The sequence below is a fragment of the Rhinocladiella mackenziei genome, assembly GCF_000835555.1.
Source record: "Rhinocladiella mackenziei CBS 650.93 unplaced genomic scaffold supercont1.9, whole genome shotgun sequence".
Lineage (NCBI taxonomy): Eukaryota > Fungi > Ascomycota > Eurotiomycetes > Chaetothyriales > Herpotrichiellaceae > Rhinocladiella > Rhinocladiella mackenziei.
The window spans coordinates 801162-824869 of NW_013550596.1; the positions used below are offsets into that span (position 1 = coordinate 801162).

Here is a 23708-nt window from a genome sequence, read left to right on the forward strand (position 1 = left end):
TAGCATCAATAGACAAGGCCAAGACCGGGGGACTGTTATTTCAAACCATTTGCTCGAGATTACTTTGATGTATGTGTTTTTATGCTGCACTGTCTAGAATACCACGCCCTGGATCTAACCAACTTATTTTTTTTTTTTTTTTTTTTTGGTTGTGCTTGTCGTCTCTCATCGTACAGTGAGGTTTCGCGTTTCTTCTGGTTCTAGCTCGAGCAATGTGACAATCCTGCTCCCCTACTTTGCACTCCTTTCTTGATCTTCCGTTGGTTCTGGATGAACTCGAAACAGGGAACCCTTTCGACAGTGCAGATGATCTCTTGAACTCCCGACTCATGACACGGCCAGTATTTTGTCCTCTCCTTGTCCAGTGGTGGATGCGTTTATGCCTTTTTGGGTTTCTTGTTCTTCTTGCTGATTTCTTGGAAGGGCATTCCTGGTAAAAGAAATGTTAGCCAATGTTTCTTCACGCTGGCCTCTAACTCTGATCACGCCTATTTCCCGGCTCTTGAATTCTCGATCATCGAGACTAGCCCACATATATCATGGGAATTCATTTTTTGGATTCCCTCCTCTTCTCGATTCTCTGACCATGCTCTCCGTCCTTCCAGCACTTCGCCGAATCCGTCCTCTTGATGACACGTCTAGCAAATTCCTCAAACTCCCACTCCCGCAAACCCAAAGTTGAATCCAAGCACTCTCATATGAAAATATCACTTACTAGGAGGCAAGCTCTGCTTAATTTTATCTGCCTTGTCCGAGTCCTTGAGGATGAGCGTGTAGAGATATCGCTTGCATCGGATCTTCATCTTGATGTCCTTTGACTTGGGGGATTTCTTGAGACGAGCGCCTATACAAGGTACCATGTGTCAGCGCCGGTGCCCATGCAAGTTCCAATCACCAAAAAGTTATGGACAGATGGATATCAGAGCAAGGCCAGGAAGGGTAATTTGGTGAAGGATTCAGCAGACCTTTGGCATCTTTCCTGCGTGCAATCTCGAGGAATTGCTTGATGTCGGTGACTTCGGAAGGCATCTTGGCTGCTTGCTCGTAGAGAGAGGCCCAAAAGGATTAAAAAGGAAAAGACGAAGGTTATTGAGAAGATGTTCAGTTCCGAATCGACTTGGTTCGTTTCGGTCCCCAATCACAAGATAATTTTATTTGTGTGCGGTCTAACTGCGGGTTTAGGGCCGGGAGATAATTGATACGAGGGCTTACTGGCGGGGTACCGTACCCGACGTCGCGGCATCAAAGATATCCATACAAATCTACGTTTCACTTTCGGTCGTTCAGGAGTTCTTCTATTAGGGTGCGAACGGTACCTCAGACATTGTGACATGATTGACTCTGAGATCCCAGAGAGACAGGGGTCTCCAAGAAACAGGCTTATTTCTTGCTCAACCCTTTCAACCATTTCGGCAGCTTCATCTTCCCTTCAGAGCTTTCTTCAGCAGGCATTTCCTTTTTCGCCGTATTGACCTTGACACCGGGATCATCTTTATCGTCCTGCACGTCCGGGATATCTTGCACTTTCAGCTCTTGAGCCTGAGCTCTCAATTCCTCTTTCAAAACAGCCTTGGCACTCCTCGCTGGAACGCTAGCTCTTTTATCATCCCAGCCGAAAACCACCAACACGCGGCCCTTCAATTGAAGATCTCGAATCAATTTCTTCGCTCCATCGTCCGGAATTACTTCATTCTTCCCTCTGATCCCCGGATTTCTGAGCATGAACGCTTCTAACCGCCACTTCTCCTCTAAACATTCCCTGACAAAGTGGTACAAGTCTGCTGCCGTGTCAATTTGACCAAATTTGGCGCTCACGGCACTCTGGTCGGGGAATCGGATCTTAATCTCCACTGCCTTCACCGCGGCCAACTTGGCCGCTTCTTCGTTGGCCTGCGCTACGAGTTCGGCTTCGGTGGGTAACCGGACATTTCGTGAATTTTGCTGTAGTAGTTTCTGATGCACATGTGCATGTTCGACGGTGGGAGTGTAATCGGCTTCGTTGTGAGATACACGGGCGGCTGAAGGGGTGGATGAGCTTGGAGGTCGGAACACGGAGACCGGTCGACTTGTTGCTGAGGATGACTGTTCTGGCTGCGGAGATGATGGCGCAAGAGGTTGCTCTTGGGGCTGAGGAGCTGGTCCCGAAGGAGTCTTGTCTATTGGATCCTTCTCCTCGTCTGCTTGGACTGCAGGTTGATTTGAAGACGGGATTTCTGGGGACGGAGTTCCTGGAACAGTTGATCCTTCGACAGATTCGAAATAGCCTTGTATCTGAGCCATCGCCTCTTCCAACGGAGTTTCAGTGGCTCGGAAGCTCAGCCTCAGCAGTGCCGTACCACTGTTCAGACCTAGTTGCACCAACGGCTTTTGCAGATCTGTAAAAGATGACAGCTCCCTATTCATCACTTGTAACACGGGCTGTTCATAGTACAATCTTCCCGCTCCTGAAGTGCCCCGCCTCGTCGAGGGAACTCCTCTGGCTGTGAAATTTCGCGCCCTTTCGGTTCCGCCGGCGACTCCAGCTTCGAATTTTCTGAGAACCAGCCATAACGTGGTTGAGCTGGGGAACCTGTCTGTAAGTCGAGCACTGGGCGTTCCGCGTGCTTCGGACTCTGGTAATTGTAGGGCTATGGAGACTACGCCTGCAGATTTGGACAACTGGACGAGTTCTAGTTTGGCGCCTGAAGAGAGTCCAGAGAGCCGTATCGTTCTGGATAGATCGACTTGCTTGTTGTTGTGTCTGTGCAACATTGTCAACGCCGCCATTCCATCAGCAGCCGTTCATCAGAGAACGCACTTACTTTAAGCCATACTGGGCAGGATTTAGTCCCAGCTTGCCGCAAGCTTCTTCTAGAACCTCACTCAGATTCTTGTTCGGGGTTGTCTTTATCATGCTTCTTCGAGCGGTCGAGTCGATGACCACGACGTGAGAGGCCATGGTGTCTGGTCAAGGTTGGAGCCTGGTGGGGGTTAATGGCAAGGAAATCCGTTCTTGTCTGCCCTGAGAGATAAAAATGAGAGATATGATCAGATGCCCGTAGATCCGGCCCACTGGACTAGATAGAAGAGTCTAGAAGGGTGTTGGTCATTATCCTTTCGGTTGTTGTTGTCTTTTTGATTCAATTTAGTCCCTCCGCACTGGCGAAGGTGAAAGTCGCCTGGGGGGGCAGGCGGACGCAACTTGGCGTCATATCGGCCACCTCAACTCCTATTGGCCATTTTGTTTTGAGCCTCACCTCCAAGACTGCGATACGCGTTTGCTTGCATTTGCCTGGCCCCAGAGCTTCGACATTTTGACAATTTCACTCCCAACCCTTGGTTCATGCTTCGTTGATATTTCGTTTATCCCTTGTCCCTTCTCTTCGACGGTATTCAGATAATCACTTCAATATGGTAAGCTCCTACGCTCACAACCATCCCATCAAGGTTATATTCAATGCTAACCCCGTCCACCGCAGAGCTCACCATTCGACATCAGTATGTCCACACTCGGTTTACCTCTACAAACCCATAATCCCATCTAATTTCTTTCCTTTCAGATGGCGGTGCCTGCGTGGCGATGGTCGGCAAAGACTGCGTGGCCATCGCCTGCGACCTTCGACTAGGTCTCCAAGCCTTAACCGTCTCAAACAACTTCCCCAAGATCTTCAGTTATGCACCCTCCGTATATCTGGGTCTCACGGGTCTGGCCACCGACGTCCAAACAGTGAGCGACACTTTCCGGTATAAAGTGAACATGTACCGGCTGCGCGAAGAGCGAAATATCTCCCCCCAGACACTAGCAAATTTGGTTTCGAGCAGTCTGTACGAGAGACGGTTTGGGCCTTGGTTCGTCAGTCCCGTGCTCGCCGGGATAAATCACACGACGGGCAAGCCTTTCATCTGCGGCTTTGACAGTATCGGATGCATTGATTTTGCGAAAGACTTTATTGTGGCCGGCACAGCGAGTGAACAGTTGTTCGGCACATGTGAAGGACTTTGGGAACCAGATCTGGTAACGGCCGTCTTCGCCATGTCTACCCAGCAAAATTAGTCTATCTAACACATTGAACTGCAGGAACCGGAAGCACTTTTCGAAACCATCTCTCAAGCTCTACTCAACGCTGTCGACCGCGATGCTCTCTCTGGCTGGGGCGCACATGTCTACATCATTGAGAAAGACAAGGTCACCAAACGATTGCTCAAAGGCCGACAAGATTAGGGTCGGGAAAAATGGGACTTGCATCATGTTAGCATCTGCAATGGCGTTTTGTCTTCTGTGGCACGGGCTCTGCATGGGCATGGGTTTCAGATCTGTTTGTGGAAGCAGGAAAAAGAGTCTTGACGTTGTTCAGCCGACTAATCCCAGTTCTACGTTTCCCAAGGGTTGGGTGGCCAAGAAGAACGCCGACACTAAAATGATCAAGAGCTCCATTTCCCCTTCACCCAGACATCTTGGGTTTCAAGCTCCAGTTTGCAGGAATATTTCCTGGGTGTTATTTCCTCCCTCCTGTCCCTCCCAACTCCTGTCACGATCATCACATGTGGCCTGGAGTTCTCACTTGAACCACTTAACCTTGACAGCGAGGACACCGTCCAAGGCGTCCTCCCAGCTCTCCTTTAACCGCCCGCAGATCGTTTCCATCGTGACCTCATCGCACAATTTTTCCAGCAGGGACTCAAGCTCCGAATTAGCAACATCGCCTTCGCGCGCCATGCCCAAGTCCACCAACCGTGTCAGGACGCCGGGGGCATTAATCTGCTCTTTGATGTCTCGCGCGTCACTGTGAATCTGTTGCTCCAGGTCAGAGACGAGAGTGTGGATTTCAGCCAGCGTCTCCTTGGAAATCGACACGGCCTTAGGTTTGGCCATCTTTGCCCTTTTTCCCAGGCTCGCGACAAGCATTGCCACGACCTGCAGAGTCTCCAGCTGCGTAAGGCTGGTATGAAGATCTTCCCAGTCCGGTACGCGGATCCCCGCTACGATTGAACCGGGCGGCTGGCTCTTGCGCTCGGTCAATCTTGCCGATAGCCAGCTTTTGAGGTCCTCGAGGAGCACGGCCAGTTTGTCTTGTTGCCCCGGGCGTTCCTTGGCCATTACTGCTTCGGCGAGTATTTGGTGGGACGCCAAGTTCGAAAGCTCTGCCAGTGTCAGCTGCGCTGCTAACCCTTCACTAGAAGCATCGACGCGGAGTTGGGCTGTTCTGATATTCTCCATCGTTTTGGGGGCCAGTGATACTTGAGACGTGAGATCTGCCTTGAGGTGTGTCGCCACATTGTCGAAAATCGCCATGGTATTGATCCAATCTTCTTTCGGCAGAGGACCGCGGCGGAAGCTGGCGAGCAGGGCGGAATCGTTTTCGGCATAATTTGGAAGGTAACTGACGTCTCTACTGTCAACAATAGTCGACGGACACGCCGGCAAAATTGTTTCATCCGACTGGCCCAGAAGTCTCCTGAGTTTCCGCTCTTCGATCGCATAGACCTGTCGATTCACGCTTCGTTCGATGTCCGATCTCATCCTGATGCTGTTGTAGATATTCGAGTAGCTGCTGAATCTCAGGCCTTCTCGGATTCCGCGAACAAGAGCGTTTTCGGCATTCTCGAGGACGGTCAAGCCCGTATCGACGACCTTAAGAGGCTCGAATGCGTTCTCACCATGGCCGGTAGACGAGGGATGTAAAGACGATATCCTGGTCAAAATAAGATGTCCCACCGTTTCCCACTGCATGTTCTTCACGCTGAGTTTGACGAAACTCTCCATCGCTAGGGAGAGCAAACCGAGATATGATTGAAGCTGGACGAGGAGTATATTCAGTAAGTAGTAGTCTTCGAATTCGGACCGGGCAATCTGAAGAAAGATTATTGCAAAGAGGATACTTTGTCTGGTGTCTTCCGTCTGTGAAAGTCTCAGTAAGGCCATGACAGCCAGAATGGCAGCCTCGGCGCATGCTGGGCCTTTTGACAGCGAGCCTTGATAGAGGCTGAGAGCCCGACATATAAAATCCAGAAGATCTTTCCTCCGAACATCAGATGAAAATGAGCTATATGAAAGCTTGAGCTTGAAGAGTTCCGCCAAGTTTTCATGATTTTCTGAAAGACATTTCATAAAGTCATCGAATCGAGCCTTGTCGAGTTGTCGAAGAGACTCTTTCAGGTCATCAAAACAAAAGGCTTTTAGGGCGAACGCCTCCGAATATTCCTTGCAAGTTCGAAGCAGAGCGTCCAAATTGCCGTCGTTTTTCCGGGCCCGCAGAAAGGCCATTTTGGCCAAATAGGGTCCTCGGATTATTGGCTTGACATTACACAGAGAATCGAGTAGTGGTGGAGATTGTGAGTGGAATCTAGTTGAACATTAGCAACTCAACGGTTTCAAGCTTGATTCAACGTTAGTTACTCATCATCAGAGCATCTCGATTGTGCCTTCAGCCACAGATTCCAAATCCGATCATCTGATTGGAACTCGGCCTTGGCCAAAAGCTCCTGGCACACACTCAGAGCCTCACTCCATTGTTCCGACATATTCAGGGACTCCAGAAGCAAAGACAGTACAAGTTGGGGATCTTGCTTGCCGATCCGAGATGTCATGTTCAATGACTCTCCTCGAAGGAGTCTCACCGTCTCTTCCGCTCGCCCCGTGTAATTCAAGACTTGGGCGAGTAGTGAGATTTCTTCCGGAGTGGAGATTGCTTTTCCCGAAGACAAGGCCTGTTCCTACATGCCATGAGCCCCCAACTCTTCCCCCGAGAAATGTATAACTCACCTGACCAAGCGGAATTGTTTCGGTGGCTTTTGAAATCATTCGATATGCGAGCGTACCAAAGAGCATTCTGTCTTTTTCTGGAAGGTCGTGTTGCATGTGTATCAGCAAACACATCAAGATATTCCAGAATTCGTAGTTTCGTTCTTTTGGGAAGGATTTTCGTAACCCCATGGTGGCCTGTCCGATGGGCCCCATGTCAGTCCGTCTCTTGTGCTCGTAAATGAACCATATCTCACACCTTTTGAGCACTAAGCCAGTTGTCGTCGGCGATGGCTTGGTTGAGCCATCTGATGTATAGGTCCTTGTCATTTTGTTTGGCGATGACAGCTCGCTCCCACAGTTTGGGGCCCTCCTCTTCGTTCAATGACAGACTCTTGAGCGCATCTTGCATTTGGTATATTGCTTCAGGATCGGTGATGGGAGGGTTTCGCTTGCATAGTTCCAAGACTTCTGCCTGGCCTCGATCATGTTGGGACTTATCTGGCTGATTGACAAGGACGAAGGCTTTCAACGCCTACGGCGGTCAGCCTTTTTTTTGAGCGGTCAATTTGAGGGTTGTCTCCTACCAAAAACCGGTCTGATTTCTCTCCTTTTTTCGACCACTTGTCGCAAAGCTGTAGAGCCTGCTTCCAATTTGTACCTGCGACAGCATCTTGAATCGGACGTATTCGGCGCTCACTGACTGCCGGATCGGACATGTTTCGGACCAAACAGTGAGAAGGACAAAAGATCTGTGCGGGGAAACGTGGATGAGGCTGTCAACAAAAAATATCCCGAATTAAACGTGGGGCCAACATGCTGGCTTTCATGGATTCGTTCCACGAGGGACTCAGATTGAGCCGATTACAAAAATAAGCAGAGGAGATAGTTGTTGCTTTATTTTACTTTTTCAGACCATTCTTACGCAACACGCCGGGCTTGACATTGAACTATTTTGAGACATACCGCGCCTCGCTATGCCTTCATGTGTCATGTTAATCCTTTTCTACATAGGTCATAGGTCGTCGGTCTCGATGTCTCAACCGAACCACGAGCCTCTCTCCGCTTTTCGTCTCGTCATCTAGGGATCCCGTCAGGGTCGCCTCCGAACGATGGAAACAAGGGCTACCATACCCATTCTTTCTTGCAGTCACGGTAGGCCCTATGTATGACGCTGTTGTCAGTCTTTCTCGTGTCAAATGGTCCAACGGCTCGTAGGATCGATATTGCCGGCGCATGAGAGTCTCGTTGAGGCATTGCCACACAGCCGGAGGACGCACTGGAAGTAATCCTGACACATGTCTCTGTCCCCGCCATTCCGATGCATGCATTTTATACTCTTGTTCGCAAATTCCTGGCAAGGATCGTAGTATTCTGAGCTGCGTTTCCTGAGAATCAATAAGGAATTAGCGTTGGCTTGGACATACAGAAGGAACGGCCCGCCTACGACTCAAAGGCTGCCCTGGATTTGCCCCATGTATCTATCTTGGGATCTGGGCGAGATTCCTGGCTCGACGACGCCGTAGTTGCCATGTCGTTGTTTAAAGAAACAAGTCTCTGGAGCAGGTTGCAGCTGCACGGCGGCGATCCAAGATGAGGCTAACCTTGTTTGCAAGGTTGAAGCTGACCGAAATAAGCTTAGTTTCTATTAGCCCGTATTGGTAAAGTTATCACCCTAGCGTGTCTTGAGGTTGATAAGATTCTTTATTTGACCCCGCCGCTACCACTCGACGTGGGTAGGACCTCACTGCAATTCTGGGTCGGATATTATATTTCGGCACCGGAGTCTACAATACAATATCAAATCCCCCGAATCTGGACCCGGCGCACCGCGGCACATCTGCTCGCTTCTCGTCAGTTCTCTCCTTTTGCTCCATGTCGCGGACCGTCAGCAATGACCGACCGAAATCGGACGGACGACATTGTTTCCCCCCCTAAATCCTGAACATGCGTGTCCCCATCCATCGATTTTCGAGTGAAAGTGTGACGCGTCATTTGCCTTCGTCCAGAAGATGATTCCAGCTTCAAATATTGTTCATGAAACCTCGTGAAAGGGATCCAGGAAATCAGGGTCAATCACGCACTAGAACCCTGCCCGCGAGAGCTTGCCCGAGACAATCCCAGACCCGATCGAGCTGCTGCCCACCAACCATATCTCGAGAGAAAGTTTGGGACACCCGGCACGTTACCATTTTTGGTCAACAGATCCATCTACTCTCGGCGGGGTTGTCCACACATTTCATTCAATAAGCGATGCATCCCGGAAACCCTTTTGAGGTGGCTGCGACATGAATAATGAAAGTAGATTGTGTTGGCCCACGGTCACACCGACAGAAGTACTCTGTCTCGGAGCCCAACTGCGGTTGTGATGCCACAATTCGAGATTTATCCGCCTATGTTCGATCATGTGGTTACTGCCGACGTGCTGCAAGTATGTCACATCTCTGCTCGTCCATCCCTCGCCGCCACTGCGGAGCCGGATCCGGAGTGAAAGCGGCTTGGCCAGAAGGGTTCCGACATGTGAACATGTGAAGATATGGATTCGATCCCAAATGCTTCTGGGGAAAATGGAGCGGCCATGGCTGTGATTTTTAGTCCAAACAAAGCAACAATTTCCATTCATGACAAAGTGGTTTGCTCACCTCTCTTGTTTTTTTCATTGTCTCCACATCCGTTGCCGGTATCCCCAGCTTTCGTTGAAGGGCGCCTCACCATAAATCAGATCCACCTCAAGACTTTCCGACAGGCGATCGTGATAAGGAAACTGATAAGACCCAGACTTCCGAGCGAATGTGATGCTTTGATGTGGCTTGTCTCTGCTGCCGTTTCCCGACTTTCTCATCCCCCCTATCTGGTGGAGTTGTGCGGTTGATTCGTGAGTGGTTATGTTGCCATCGACTCGAGGAGCTTTCCGGCCTGAGCCCTTCCGACACATCGATGTTGAGTTGCGAGTCGGTGGTCCACGTACACTTACCCAGGATGGTTGATGTTTGCTGGATGCAACTCAGGGGCTTTATGGTATAAGTTCTTCGACTGTGTCTGAATACTTCCATCAGCATCAACTGTTCGATATCAAACCTGGTTTGGATCAACCACAGCCAGCTTGATTGTTGAGCCACTTTATCTATCCGAAACTTTTATCTTCTCTTGCTGCACATACTTCCTTCACTACTCCCTATCATCGTCAAAGATGGCTTCTGCAGTTGATCTCCCTCTTCCTTCGACTATTGGCGCCGTCAAAAGGAAAAGGTCGACTTCCACGGTGTCAACGCCTCTGATCAGTACGGCTCCAAGTGCTCCAAAGAGGGCTTCATTTGATCCTGCAAAGCACTTGAATTTCAAGGAGCCTGAAAAGGTCTGGTCCATGAAGGAGATTGGCCTGGCCGATAGAGGTGTCTCACCCATCGCCGTCTCGGAGCCTTTCTCTCTCTTCACTAAAGAAGCCATTCAACAGATGCGAGCAGAGGTTTTGAGCAAGCCAGTCCTGGACAACTGCAAATATTCAAGCAACCTTGCTCAATTTCAGCTTCGAGGGTTTGCCCCCGAGTAAGTTCACATTCCACTTGACGGAGGGATCCCTGTATTGACAAGGCCAGCTATGCCCCTTTCGTGTACGATGCGTGGCGCAGCCCCGAAGTTCTTTCCATTGTGTCCAAGGTCGCCGGTGTGGAGCTTGTTCCCGCCATGGACTTTGAGATTGCACATATCAACATCTCCACCAACTCGGAGGAGCAACAGGAGGCCACCAAACAAGCCTTGCAGGAGAAAGTCCATCGAGACGCCGATGAGGGTGTCTCCGGTTGCCCCTATGAGGACGACGAACCCATTGTCGACTGGCACACTGACAGTTATCCCTTTGTCTGTGTGACGATGCTCAGTGACTGCACCAACATGATCGGTGGAGAGACTGCATTGCGAACAGGCCATGGCGATATCATGAAAGTCCGTGGGCCCGGTATGGTACGTTAACGGGAAATTCAACGTGGCATCACGGTTATCGCGTTCGCTAACTGCTTCCAAGGGCAACGCGGTTATCCTTCAGGGACGATATATCGAACATCAAGCCATGAGGGCTCTTGGTACCTCTGAACGCATATCAATGGTGACATCGTTCCGACCCAAGTCTGCTTTCGTCCAGGATGATACAGTACTTACTACCGTTCGTGCAATTTCAGACCTCTCAGAGTTGTACTCTCAATACGCGGAATACCGCCTCGAGATGCTCGAGGAGCGTATCAGAGCTCATCTCAAGGAGATTCGTGACCGAAAGCGAGCGCGTCGTGGCTTCAATACTGCGGCCACCAAAGCTTTCATTCGGGAACAAAAGGGCTTCCTCGATTCAATGCTCCGCGAAATCGTCGACGAGGACATGGTCACCGTCGGCTTTCTCGATGGCGATACGCATTTGTTGAGCGATGATTTGAAGGTGCAATCGCGAAAGAAAGCACGATTTCAGTCGGAGGACGCATTCTCCGAGTTGTAGACAACGGGGCACGTCGAGACGAATTTCTTTTAAGTGGTTGGACAACAAATCAAGTTGCTTGGGGTTGTATTGCTGAATTTGTCGATGAGCGATAAAGGCCTTTTTGTTGCGTGTGGAGGAGTTTTGGTCCCCAGCGAAGGGTGCTTGAAATCGTATCAAGTTGTACCATTGAGATTAATGAAAGACAGATAGGTGTACGACCTCATCTTGGAGGAGAGCATTCACTTGATAATTTATTCGATTATCTTTTCTAGCATATTAGCATTCCTGTTCTGAAGGTGGCTTTTTTGCCCAACTTGAGGCCTGTGTGCTCCTTGATCCTCTAGGAGAGTAGATTATCGAGCGTCTGACGGAGGGTGACAGTCAGTCAATCTCGAGCAGGAAGAAAGGACACTCTTGAAGGCATTTTGAAGCCTTGTATATACCTGCTGTCCTTGTGCGGGTGAAGAGTAACAAATTCGATCACCGCTTGAGAAACATGAGACTGACAGAGAAGAGAAACTTGGAGAAGAGGAAGAGGAGAAAAGTGTTCAAAGGGCTTTTTGAGATCTTGGCCCGCATCGACAGGAGCCAATTACTATGTATGTTCCACTTGCGGGGGGACTGTGTCAAATTGTCTTTTATCCACGTGGAGCAAGCCTCTGGCCTTCGCGGAGACTATAAGTGCCCGCTCCTGAGATAAGTCTGGAGGGGGGAGGGGGTTTTCATCACGATCCTCGTTTTTGATACATGTTCGCTCGAAGTTCTCTTCCAACGACCTGTCCTGGCTTGGATTGAACGTCATCGTGTGACTCCTGGCGTTATTCGATCTCCTACTTGGATCCTTACTCCCGGTAAGCTTTCACCGTCAACCGAATCCCTCTTCAACAATAGGCACATGTGCATACCAAACCAGACTCTCCCATCTCTCCTTCTGGTCTTTGCCAATGTGCTAAAAGGTTCCTGTCTACGTTGAGCATTCTTCTGATCAACACATACCATCTGGCACCGCTGGCAGGGGCCAAGTAATTCAAAGGTATGGTGGGGCTCATCTCCAATTTGGATACTGGTCCAATCATCCTCGGCATAAGGTGATTCCGTTTGGCCTCGATCAAGTTCTTCGGCAATGACAATGTTCCCACGAAATGAATCGGCAGCTACCGCCTTGCCGACGCCACTGTTGTGCTTGATCTGCTCATTGAGGCGATTGACACTGGACCGCGAGATCAGCAGGATCGGGCTCTCATTGGAGAGCGCCATCGACCTCCCGGTTTCAGTAGCTTGTTTCCGCCGATTCGATGCAGGTACACGGACTTTCGCCTGGCGTATGGTGCCAGCATTCGGACATCTTGCCAAGGTGCAAGGGACTCCTAATGCTTCTGTGAAGAAGTCTGCTACCTCGGGCGACGTGTAGACATCGACATCGACATCTTCCCCGCAGACACTCGATGTCTTGTTGTTCGTTGCATCACAGGTATGGATGGACCTTGTCCGCGTTGGTTTGGAATCGAGGCTCACTTCGAGTGATCGGGATCTTGAGAGGTCCCCGTCGAAAGTCAATCTCAGCACGTTCTTCTGTAAGTCAATCTCGGGACGGATCAGAGCCATCCGGGGAAATCTTTTCTGACTGAGTGCAGCATTCGTCCCTTGGTGAACGAGGCACCATTCTCGATCCCACGCAAGGCCTTTCAGGCCTACCGGCCAAGAGATATTGGAGGGAATTTGGTAGGCGGCACAACTTTTAACAGGAAACACCGACAAGCTTTCGACCACAAAGGAGCTAGGTGACCTAGTCGGAATAGGTGCCGTCGTATACATCGGTAATGGTTCCAGTGGGCTTGAGTCGACATAGAATTCTCGGATGAAATTGGCAAAGGTCGCGACGTCGTTCATGTTACTCATTGCACCGACGCTGACTCGAATCACACCCGTCGGTTTGCCATTCAAGATGTCATTCTCACCTCCACATCGTTGACCGGCCGCGTAATTCTGGAGCATTTCATCCACGGAAAGTCCCAGATGGGACGCGACACCACCGGGATTACAAACGCCGCCGGTCCTGAATTGAATACTCTTCACTATCCCGAGCTTCTCGACTTCGGAATTGCTCACGTAGTGGCCCAATTTGTCCTTCAAGTTGAAGGCGATCACAGGGCCTTGGGAAGACGCTGGCGAGACATCCTCCGTGTAGATCAAACATACTTGATTTCCGTTACCATGGCGTAGGCGCTGTAATTGTTTTCTCAAATTCGACGCAAGGAAATTGGCATGTCTTGAAACGTTCATGGTCGAACCATACAGGCGCCGGTGAACATCTAAAGCAGATTGCAAGGCGACAATGCTGTGAAACGGAAGAGTGCCGTCTTCGAGGCAGCTATGCAAGGATGACTCTTTCTTTGCGTGGCCGGCGTCCCCATACATGGTGACCATGTCCACGGTCCCACCACCGAAATACTTGCGTCGTCGCAGCACGTCTCCAGAATCCTTTCGTACGATCAATGCGCCCAAGTCGGGAAATCCGAAAATCTTGTAGAAACTCAGCGCGGTGAAGTCGGGAGCGGCTGAGTTATCTGAAAGATCCAGAGGCGCAGTGGACACAAGGGCTGCCGCGTCAAGCAGGGTAAAGACGGGATGACCGAATGTTCTTCTTGCGTCTTGGATCCTTTGACACCACCGCAGAGGAAGCCGTCGGCCAGTCATATTCGACTGGGCCGGATAGGCAAAAAGGGAGAGGTCTCCCCCGTCGACCACGTGCCCGTGTTCGAGTCCGTGGATCCATGTTTCAACCTCACAATCGCTTGCATGGCAAATACTGCCTCGAGAGGCAAGTTCTCTCACGCCAACCATGCTGGTATGGGCTTCGCCGTGGTAATAGTATCGGAAACCATTGTCATGGTCTCGGAAGGCATCTCCAACAAACTTGATGGCTGCCGTGGCGTTGCCGACAAATACGACGTCAAAATGGTCGGGGTTAGCCTGGAAGAACTGCAAGACTTGGAGTCGAACATCATCAACCTGACGGGAGGATAATTGGGACGAGGTTGAGGCAGAATGAGGATTCCCAAAGAGGTTTTCGGTTAACTTTTTGGAATATGTTTCGATTAGAGACTTGGCATATAATGTTGTTCCCGCATGGTCGAGATACGTCGTGTCCGCGAGATTGGGGTATTCTGCTTCTCGAATGTCGTCGATATTCTCGATGTATCCGGTCTCTGGATTGACGGTGGCCACAGCTTGGGCTTCAATTGAGGAGGTGGAAAAATGGCGAATATCCATCAGGGTGGCCAGTCCTGCAACATCTGTTGATAGTCGCTTTGCAAAACAGACGGAGTTGCGTCGCCCATTGATGGCCTGATGAAGCTGAAGGAGATTCAATAGAGCCGACACTAGTTATATCAGCCTCTTGCTGAAGGCGCCGAGGCGTCAAGAAAAGAAAGAAATTTGGGATGTACGAGTACGAGTCGATGGAAGTTGTCGAAGGGTGGGGGGATGGATGAAGCTGCAAACTTAATGGTCCGGCTTCGGCCTTCTCCGACCACCGAATTTGGTGCTTTGATTGGTGCGGACTCCGTCTTATCGGCCCCACGGCTTGGCCTGGATCCCCCACCCCTGGGAGGCATGGATTTCTCATGAAAAAAGATACATTGATTTTCTGATATATGTAGAGGGCAACTGAAAGGTCAGCAGAGGCGGAAAACCTGGAGAATACTTGGAGAGCTCTCGCATCATGCGGACCGTTTATTATGATCGGGGATGGCGTATTAAAGAAAGAACCATTGAAGCTCTCAGGCCTGGACGGGAAGTACTTGGCCTGAACGGATAATCCTATGGCTCGACATCGAAGGGGCATGGTGTTTCCATCACTCGCAGGGATCCTTTTTTGGGGGGGGTGGGAAGATTGCTCAATGAATTTATCTGAGAATCGACCCATAATCATCCCATGCTTCATAATGGACAACCCATTGCCGACGAGATGCCGTACCTGTCATCATTCATGCCTGCAGTACTCGGTCAAAAGAGCCGGAAGATGGTGGTGACGAACATATATTTCCAATGACAGAAACAACTGAAAAGGCACGGTGCATAGTTACTTGCTGCCGATCCCATTGAAGAGGAGGCAGCATCCGAAAGTGCAATTGTTCTCTCGAATAATCGATAAGATCAATGGTCTGTGAAAGAGTAAGGTCCTGGAGAATTGAACTCAAAATAGTTGCTTCACACAAGGACACTTCTCTATAACACTTCCACATATACTGGGCATGAGAAGCTCGTACAAAAGCTCGTACAACCTGTATACGAAATGTGAGGCTAGGCTACGCTATTTCCGACGAGACTCTCCCACACTTTTTCTCTCTCACCCGGGACTCCGCGACAACGTTATGCAAACCCAGGAACATCTCCATCACTTTTCTCGGTATTACAAGACCGTCATGTTGCTCGATTTCCGCATCCAGCACGGAGCTTGAACAAGTGTATCTTGGCTTCCCTTTTACCCTGCTTGGGCTACCAGGGGCTTCTGGATTAAGGCTAAATGCTCTCTATCCTAAAAACGATTCTGGGGAACCGACCAGTCTCCTGGATAATGTGGGCCTTCATCTACCGAGAAGTCCCCTTTTATCATGACCACGATAAACACCTTCCTAGGTGGAGTATCTAGACAATCTGTCGCGAAGCCAGAAGAACTCCAGCCATGGTTTTTGCCGGACAATACGAGGGATCAGGTTCACAGTCAACCTCGCCTGGAGCCATACCACCGCAAGGCTGCCTCGCCGATGACGACCAGGGACCGACGGACTTGAATCTGCTCTCCCCGCAACTAGACCCCAGATCTGCTTGCGTCTCCACTATCTAACTCCCCCACGAGACTTCCACCTTTCACATTTCGCTGTCCGCGTGTCCCCAAGATGGAAGGTCGTTGTCTCTCTTCCTCCTTCTATGTCGGGTGATATGGCTGCAAGCAAGGTTAAATTCATTGGCGCTGCTGTCCCCCTCATGGAGACCTTTGGTGGCGGGCTTCGAAGGAATAAGAAGGAGAGAGCTTCCTCGATGATTCTGTCGAGCTGTCCGTCATTGATAGCTGCACGGACTTTCCTGACATCATCATGGGTCTTTTCAAGCCTGCGACACGCGAGACAGGGGCGTCAGAGCCCATTCTCACCCGCATTGCACAGGAAGACAAGGTACCATGGTACCGGAAACGAAATTTGCGATGCCTTTATTTTATGCTCTTCCCCACATGTATGGGAATTGAATTGACATCTGGCTTTGACTCTCAATTGATCAATGCTCTTCAAATCGTTCCATCCTGGATTGATTGTATGATTCGGCGGCCCTTTGGAGAGTTGAACCCCTTTACTTATGACAAACTAGACTTCGACGATCCACAAGGCTCCCTGAAAGGCATCATCGCTGCGGCGTACTCGCTCGGAGCTATTCTCTCCCTGCCGTTTATTCCAATCGTGAATGACAGATTTGGAAGAAGATGGTCAATTTTTGGCGGTTCAGCCATCATGGTCATTGGAGCTCTGATTCAGGGCTTCTCTCGACATGGTAAGATCACATCTACGTTGCTCAGAAATGTCTTCTCACGTGGAGATTAGTCGGCATGTATATCGCGGCCCGAATCATCCTGGGCTTTGGAATTCCCACTTGCATTGTTTCGGGTTCGTCCCTAATTGGCGAACTGGGCTATCCGAAAGAGCGGCCCGTTTTGACGTCGCTCTTCAATGTCGCTTACTTTGTCGGTAAGTTCCTAGAGGGCACTAATTCACCCCTTTTCTCTCATGAAGCTCGAACTAACACATCTTCTAGGCCAAATCGCCGCTGCCGGAATCACATTTGGAACCAATAGTATTCCAAATAATTGGGGATGGCGAATCCCTTCACTTCTTCAGATGGCGCCCTCTCTGCTCCAGATTGCCTTTGTCTTCTTGCTCCCTGAGAGCCCTCGTTGGCTTATTACCAAGGACCGCACCGAAGAAGCCTACGACATCCTCGTGAAATACCATGCCGAAGGCGACCGCGAATCTGAATTCGTCCGCGCGGAAATGGCTCAAATGCAAACCACCATCAGGCTGGAGCTCGAGGCGTCCAAAAGGTCCTGGCTCTCCGTCCTCCACAGCCCTGGAAATCGTCGTCGGTTCTTCCTTTCCGGCTTCCTCGGTCTCTTCACTCAATGGTCCGGCAATACTCTCATCTCGTACTATCTCGGTGACCTCCTTGCGATGATCGGCCATGACGACTCGACTTTCAAACAAAAAATCAACCTGGGCAACTCATGCTGGTCGCTCGTGAGTGGCTTTACCGCGGCAATGCTGGTGACACGGTTCAAGCGCCGCACCATGTACTTGACGTGCACCATCAGCTTGCTCATCGTCTACATCTGCTGGACGGTGACAATGCAACAAAGCATCGTAGCCGGTGAAGCCGGGCGCAGTAACTCGGCGGCTGGCGCCGCAACCATTTTCTTCATCTTCGCCTACTCCCCTTGCTACAATATCGGCTACAACGCCTTGACCTATACATACCTGGTCGAGCTGTGGCCTTTCGCCGAACGATCACGCGGTATCGCGGTGTACCAGCTTTTCAGCCGTATGGCCGGATTCTTCACCACATTCGTCAATCCCATCGGCCTGGACAGCATTTCCTGGAAATATCTAATCACCTATTGTTGCTGGCTAGCGTTTGAAGTCTGTTTCGTCTGGTTCTTCTTCCCCGAGACGGCCAATCGGACGCTCGAGGAATTGGCTTTCTGTAAGCAGCATTCAACTCCCCTCCCCGTTCTGTCTAGACAAGGTCAACTAACCTCTGGCCGCGCAGTGTTCGAGGACAAAGCCCTGGCAGACCAAGCTGTTGTGGCCGTCGAGAAAGTTGTGCATCACGAAGACATGGATCCGGTCACTGTTGATCCGAAGCACGTTGAGGTGGGCCAGGCTGAGCTCGTAGAGACGGTGTTGAACCAGGTTTCAAGCAAAGTCTAGTCCTCCCTGTCGCCGGGCCTTGCTTTATGCTGTGGTTCCGATGGGATCCGTGCTCTGGACGTCGAAATACGGTGCAGAGACATAGGGGAGGTGTAGATTATCAAAGACGGGATCGAGATGCCGCGTGTTCAAGTGTAGCATGGACAAACCCTTTGCTTCTGTTGCGAAAACAAATTGTGACCATCATGATAAGTGTCAATTTACCAACGAAGTTTCACTCGATTCTGATTTTAGAGACTCGGTGCTTCTTCTTTTTCTTTATTTTTTCCTCTCCTGGGATCTTTATACTAATTCTAAGGGCATCCAGTCATCTTTTCAGCACAGCCACTTCAATCCCCGTTGCTCAATCTCGTCCACCATCTAATTCAGAGCATTCGTCCAAAAACATGATCAAAAGCACAAACTGTAGGCTCGCTGGGTCGCTAGTACATTGGTAGTGTCCAGATTCCAGGTCATACCAATCCAATTGAAATCACGAACGGTAAGGAAATTCGTTAGTTCAATCCCATCCTACGTCTCGTCAATTCCCCCTTCCCTTCGGCAGCTTCAATGTCCGAATGCGCAGATTCATGTGTCTTCATTTGCATCTCCATCAGACATAATAGCGTCGACGGCTGCTGCTCCTTCTTGATCCTGACCGAGAATGACCTCTCCGGCTGCTGTGTCTTGACCTTCTGACTTCTTTGACCACTACAGTCTTTTCGTGGCGGTGAAGGAAGAGGGCGAGGACGAAGGTGAAGAAGAACATTATTGTGTTCATGATGCCCAAAGCCCAGGAGGCTTTCAACATGGAGCAGTTCTTGTCGAGGTCGCTGGCCCATGACGAACCACTATTCCGCCCGTAGTATCCAAAAGGGCCGAGGTCGATGTAGATGGAACCGCTGGAGAAATTGGAGCAGTCTTGGTCACCAATGCCACGGAGGTAGTAGTCCGCAGCGATAAAGGCGCCGACAAAGCAGAGATCGACAAGAGCAACGAAGAATGCGGAACGCCGGGTCGACCCGAGTCGAAAGAGGGTCGCGATGGCCCAGGCGCAGGCTAGGGTGGAGACAATAAAGAGCACCAGGATGAAGTCGGGGGTGAGTTGGTTGTTGTCATCAAAACCATCGACGAACCACGCCTAGCAATTGTCAGTGAAGGGAGATTGATGGATGAAGAGGGGGTGCGCGCGCACCAGCATGCCAATGATGGGGATCAAGGTGACGATTTCGGCGATTCGCCACAGGCAGAAGAGAAGACCCCCGAGCATCTTGAATTATATTACTGCAGCTCCGAGCTACCAGTCTGAACTCCAGCGCAGGCCAATCTGTTGCCGATACTTTTGTCGGCGTGCGTTGTACGACACGGCAAGACAATGGCGATAGAGCCCGATGGGTCGAGTGCGGGGTCACACCGATCGGAGGTCTCACAGACGGCCGTGGATGAAGCGAAGGGTCGAAAAATATACAGATCGAAGATATGAAGAATGGATTGGACATTGATGGTAGGGTAGCGAAGACGGTGGTGATGGAGGAGGTTGGGAGCCCTTAATACAGGAAAGGCTGTGGCTGGTCGAGAGGGGAAAAAAAGAACCGTGGACCAGAGCCCTGGAGCTGCAACCGTAACCATGCCACACGCCTAGCTTACCCACGTATCGGGTGCTGCAATTTTTCTATCTAGAACCAACAGCCTCAGACTGCCCAATCATTGCCACCCATCAAACCCGTTGTCGGGGCTCTGGTTGGTGGTTTACCCCACTTCGGATCACGAACATGAATTCATCTCTCCATCGCCTTTTCCTGTGTCCTTCATGCCAACAATCCTCGGACCATCCACCGCCTCATGCGATGAGACCCAACAATCGATGGTGGTCACTTTTTCTTGGAATATCCGACCATTCTTGCTTCCGCATCTATGACGACATCCCGTGCCATCTCCGTCTCTGAACTTAAACAAGGCCCCGAATCCTGCAACGATCTCCACCACCTTCCTTCCCGAGTCCTCGTTTTTTCTTTTCCATGATCCATTCCGGAACCTGGGTTTGATCCTGGTGAACCGAATGGCGGAAGCTGAGCATGCTCGTGTCGAACTTCCTTCAGCTCATCGCATATTGAGAAATCCTTCTGATCAGGAAGCCTTGGAGCTAAGTCAAGCGCGTTCATTTCCACAGCTGTCTACTACAAGGACGAATCAAAACAATCGCAAACTCACACGATGGTGGAAGAGACACATCTCTCTGGGAGTTCCCCATGTTGCCTGCCGTGACCATTTAGGTAAGGTACAGAAACGATCCCAAAATTGAATTCGCGATATTGGAGCATGAAATATCGGCTTCATTTTTGGCTCTGGGCGTTGCTGATGGGCCCTTTCTAGCAAATGAGAGAACATTTCTAGGTTACCTTCGAACCGGTCAGGCGTTCGCCATGCTGGGTGTGATCGTTGCACAGGTGATGCGGCTGTCACGTAATCTGAATCCAGATCCCGAACTCGGTTTTTTGGTCGTCAGTATACCTTTATCCTGCGTCTGCCATGGCGCCGCCATCATCATATGCGCCTGTGGAGCGATGAGGTTTCTTCGACATCAGAAGGAGATGGCTCGAGGATATGCTGTTTCTGGAGGGTGGGAGATCAAGTGCGTTGGCATGCTCACAACACTAGTCCGTCATGGTTCGGTGGTCCTACGTGTCGGATTTCTGACTTGATCTAGATTCTCTTATCCATGTTCATTCTTATAGCCACCATCACCGTCGACAAAGGCTGAACTGAACGACAATAGGTGAATCACGAGAGGAAATAACTCCTGTCTCGACTCGTCACCATTGCGTCATCCGTACTCGACGCCGAAGCGGGACAACTGCCGGTGCCGGTCAACCTTTGCCAGCTCCGAAATGGGCAATTAGCAAAAGGGGGCACGGTAGCCCTTCCTCGAAGAGGCCGCGACAAAAACCTTGTTGGAGTGTGTGTCATCGACGATCCCCAGGCCGGTTATGGTGCGCCCAAGGCGCGGCAGCAACCAGAGTCGGAAAGGAATACTACTGCACAAGGGACCGGGAAGATCCGCTGTTGAACAAAAAGTCAACACCCCCAATGGGGGGAATTTGAGAGTCGGGACGTCGCACAACTGCAGCAAGGATGTATCCGCAATGGGTCGTATGATTAGACGTCGACCTATTGTATCGATGTTAGCGGAGGATGATGGTCGCGATATGCTAATGCGGCTCGAGGTTCATGACGATATCGAACATGAAGGACCTCGCTCCTGGCTCGGAGTGTGGTTGGAGATATCCAGGGGGGCCGACAAGAAAATGCGGGCCGGCTGCGAACGGAGCGAAAGATATCCAATTCCGTGACTATCTTCATGGGGCAATTGCAGCCCAAAAGTACGAAAAATCTCCATGACAAGGATCATTCCCTTTCATGAATTATGCCGACCAAAGGCCACTAACGAAATTTATCGACATGGTATGTGGTGAAGCTATGCAAGGCGGGCAGTTGATGCAGGTTGGAACACAGTCAATCACATCATATCAACGTCCTTGGCAGCTTCCAAACTCCTGAAGTATTGCCCAACTTTCAACCTCTTTCTCTGAAAAATCACCTGGTGGCCGCTCCAGTTCCCTTCTCCGAACCTCAGTTTGCCTAGTTGCCCGCTACAAACCCTGCAATTAGGGTCGCAGGGCTGCAAATTCGGTCGCTCGGGCGGAATTCGACTCCTCTCCACGACACCCAATATTGCCTGCGACCAGATGGGTCGACTTGTCTTCCGCCTCTTTAGGACGTCTGAACCAACCCTTTTTGACATGCATCGCCTCGTCTACCGCGAAATGACCCCGCTGGATCCGGGGTCTGCGTCGAATGAGACGCCCAAAAGCACGCGCCGACCGCCCCGGTCGAGTCACGTGATGCACCCCGTATCCGACGTTCGCTCTGGGCTGCTCCCCCCCCCTCCATGCCCCCTCCTTGACCCTTTGGATTTACAACGGCATATTCAAGCCGTCGAGTATGCCTTGCGGAAGAGGTTAGTTCTCCGTCAAGAGCCCTGAACGTTCTCCGTGCGGCTTGTAGCTTGGGAAGCTGTCGTCATGGTGGTATGGCCGACCTGAGAACTAAAGGTGCTGCCGCGCATGAATGATGTGTGAAGGTGCTGTCATCGATTGTCTGCCTTCTCCTTCCATTCGTTACCACCTATTAAGGCCATTCCTTCCACCTTATCAACAGGTCGGTTGTTCCTAATGGCCTTTCTATCAGACCCTCCTGACCTGGGGGTCTCTCTGTGACCTTCACGGTTTGACCGGCCTTCAGAATCGAGAGGGATAGTGCCCATTTGTCTTTTAAGACCTGCAAAATCCCCTCCACAGGTTTGTCGTCAGAACAATGTCTACACCCACCGAACAATTCTCCAATCTCTCATTGCCCGGGGACATGAGGTTCGCTGAACTCAGCCTTGAACAACGGAAGACCCATGTCAGAGACATTCTTTCCTCCTTTGACGAATACAGATTGCCATCAGAATTCCTCGGCGAAATCGTTGAACGAATTAACGAAGAACAAGCCGGGAGAAACCCTGTGGAATGGACCAGACCTTCTGATGTCATCGGGACAGCGATGCAATGGGGTTGTCACGACGAAGATACCTTCCATGCTCTCGATAAATGGCGTACACCGACCCGCCGAGCCCAAATGTTTAGCGAGAAGTTGCAAAGACGCTTTCAAAAAGAATTCAAGAGATACGATGACATCGGTGACCCTGAAGCTCATGAGCAGCAAACACGCCAACCAACGACGAAAGAGATTCGAGCCCAGGTTACCGAGATAGCCGAGAAATTTCGTTATCTCACACAAGCTGCCGTGACCGATTTGAACTTCAGATCAATTCGCCAAGCAGCAACCGCTGAGGTCCTGCTCGATACATTGGTAGGAATTTGCAGGCGGCACGAGGATCTTTGTCCCGTCCGTCGAAGTGGGCGCCGGACTACCTCTGGTGCTGAAATAGAGACAAGCCTCTACCACAGCCTGATTGAAAACCCGCCCTCCTTTAACAACATGCTAGAGGCACTCGAAATCGTCCGGAAAGATTCGCCTGCGGCCCTCGTCAGCTTGAAGACCAAATTGGACACTGCCGGTGGGCTTCTGAGGGCGAATGAAGCCCCAGAAGCCTATCAAGCCAGATTCAGGAGATTATTGGGGTGAGTATGTTTGAGACGGCGTAGTAATGTCGTCCTAGGATCAGGATTTCCCGTCTATGCAAAGACAACATTTGTGTTATCACCTGGGATTTAGACGGGACGCATGTCAGAGTGAAGGAACCGAGTGGGCACAGCGGGTCTTCCACAAGGGCATTGGTCATTACCCCCTCATAATGCTTGTTGGTTTTTGTTTGGCCTTTTTCATTTGGACGAAACACCAATGCTAGCCTCTGCTCCCGGATGGCATTCTCTATTTCGGCGGTTTCGTCGTCGATTCTCCATGCCCACACACATTTTCTGAGTTCTGATATAGCATCGCCTTAGTTATCCAATATATCAATTACAATCATTACTCTGACGTTGACGGGCCCCCCCCCCCC

At 50.6% G+C, this 23708-nt stretch overlaps 9 protein-coding genes across 9 annotated transcripts; 4 read left to right on the forward strand and 5 right to left on the reverse strand.

The window, feature by feature from the left end:
- Positions 1-707: 707 nt before the first annotated feature.
- Positions 708-1029, reverse strand: Z518_10489 (uncharacterized protein; the record flags this gene model as incomplete). Its single annotated transcript, XM_013412032.1, has 2 exons — positions 708-844; positions 966-1029. 2 exons carry the CDS (start codon positions 1027-1029, stop codon positions 708-710), a joined length of 201 nt encoding a protein of 66 aa, XP_013267486.1.
- A 351-nt stretch (positions 1030-1380) lies between these two features.
- Z518_10490 (uncharacterized protein) lies at positions 1381-2938 on the reverse strand (the record flags this gene model as incomplete). Its single annotated transcript, XM_013412033.1, has 2 exons — positions 1381-2740; positions 2802-2938. 2 exons carry the CDS (start codon positions 2936-2938, stop codon positions 1381-1383), a joined length of 1497 nt encoding a protein of 498 aa, XP_013267487.1.
- Positions 2939-3559: 621 nt separating this feature from the next.
- On the forward strand, positions 3560-4201 carry Z518_10491 (proteasome subunit beta type-3; the record flags this gene model as incomplete). Its single annotated transcript, XM_013412034.1, has 2 exons — positions 3560-3994; positions 4058-4201. 2 exons carry the CDS (start codon positions 3560-3562, stop codon positions 4199-4201), a joined length of 579 nt encoding a protein of 192 aa, XP_013267488.1.
- A 336-nt stretch (positions 4202-4537) lies between these two features.
- Positions 4538-7440, reverse strand: Z518_10492 (uncharacterized protein; the record flags this gene model as incomplete). Its single annotated transcript, XM_013412035.1, has 5 exons — positions 4538-6323; positions 6377-6693; positions 6743-6919; positions 6981-7256; positions 7309-7440. The coding sequence occupies 5 exons, from the start codon at positions 7438-7440 to the stop codon at positions 4538-4540; spliced, it is 2688 nt and encodes an 895-aa protein (XP_013267489.1).
- A 2471-nt stretch (positions 7441-9911) lies between these two features.
- On the forward strand, positions 9912-11204 carry Z518_10493 (uncharacterized protein; the record flags this gene model as incomplete). The annotated part of the gene is made up of 3 exons (XM_013412036.1): positions 9912-10267; positions 10318-10681; positions 10743-11204. The coding sequence occupies 3 exons, from the start codon at positions 9912-9914 to the stop codon at positions 11202-11204; spliced, it is 1182 nt and encodes a 393-aa protein (XP_013267490.1).
- A 780-nt stretch (positions 11205-11984) lies between these two features.
- Positions 11985-14459, reverse strand: Z518_10494 (uncharacterized protein; the record flags this gene model as incomplete). Its single annotated transcript, XM_013412037.1, has 1 exon — positions 11985-14459. One exon carries the CDS (start codon positions 14457-14459, stop codon positions 11985-11987), a length of 2475 nt encoding a protein of 824 aa, XP_013267491.1.
- A 1826-nt stretch (positions 14460-16285) lies between these two features.
- Positions 16286-18163, forward strand: Z518_10495 (uncharacterized protein; the record flags this gene model as incomplete). Its single annotated transcript, XM_013412038.1, has 5 exons — positions 16286-16499; positions 16554-16733; positions 16784-16927; positions 16995-17936; positions 18003-18163. 5 exons carry the CDS (start codon positions 16286-16288, stop codon positions 18161-18163), a joined length of 1641 nt encoding a protein of 546 aa, XP_013267492.1.
- A 592-nt stretch (positions 18164-18755) lies between these two features.
- On the reverse strand, positions 18756-19412 carry Z518_10496 (uncharacterized protein; the record flags this gene model as incomplete). The annotated part of the gene is made up of 2 exons (XM_013412039.1): positions 18756-19283; positions 19338-19412. 2 exons carry the CDS (start codon positions 19410-19412, stop codon positions 18756-18758), a joined length of 603 nt encoding a protein of 200 aa, XP_013267493.1.
- A 3104-nt stretch (positions 19413-22516) lies between these two features.
- Z518_10497 (uncharacterized protein) lies at positions 22517-23332 on the forward strand (the record flags this gene model as incomplete). Its single annotated transcript, XM_013412040.1, has 1 exon — positions 22517-23332. One exon carries the CDS (start codon positions 22517-22519, stop codon positions 23330-23332), a length of 816 nt encoding a protein of 271 aa, XP_013267494.1.
- Between the last annotated feature and the right edge of the window lie 376 nt (positions 23333-23708).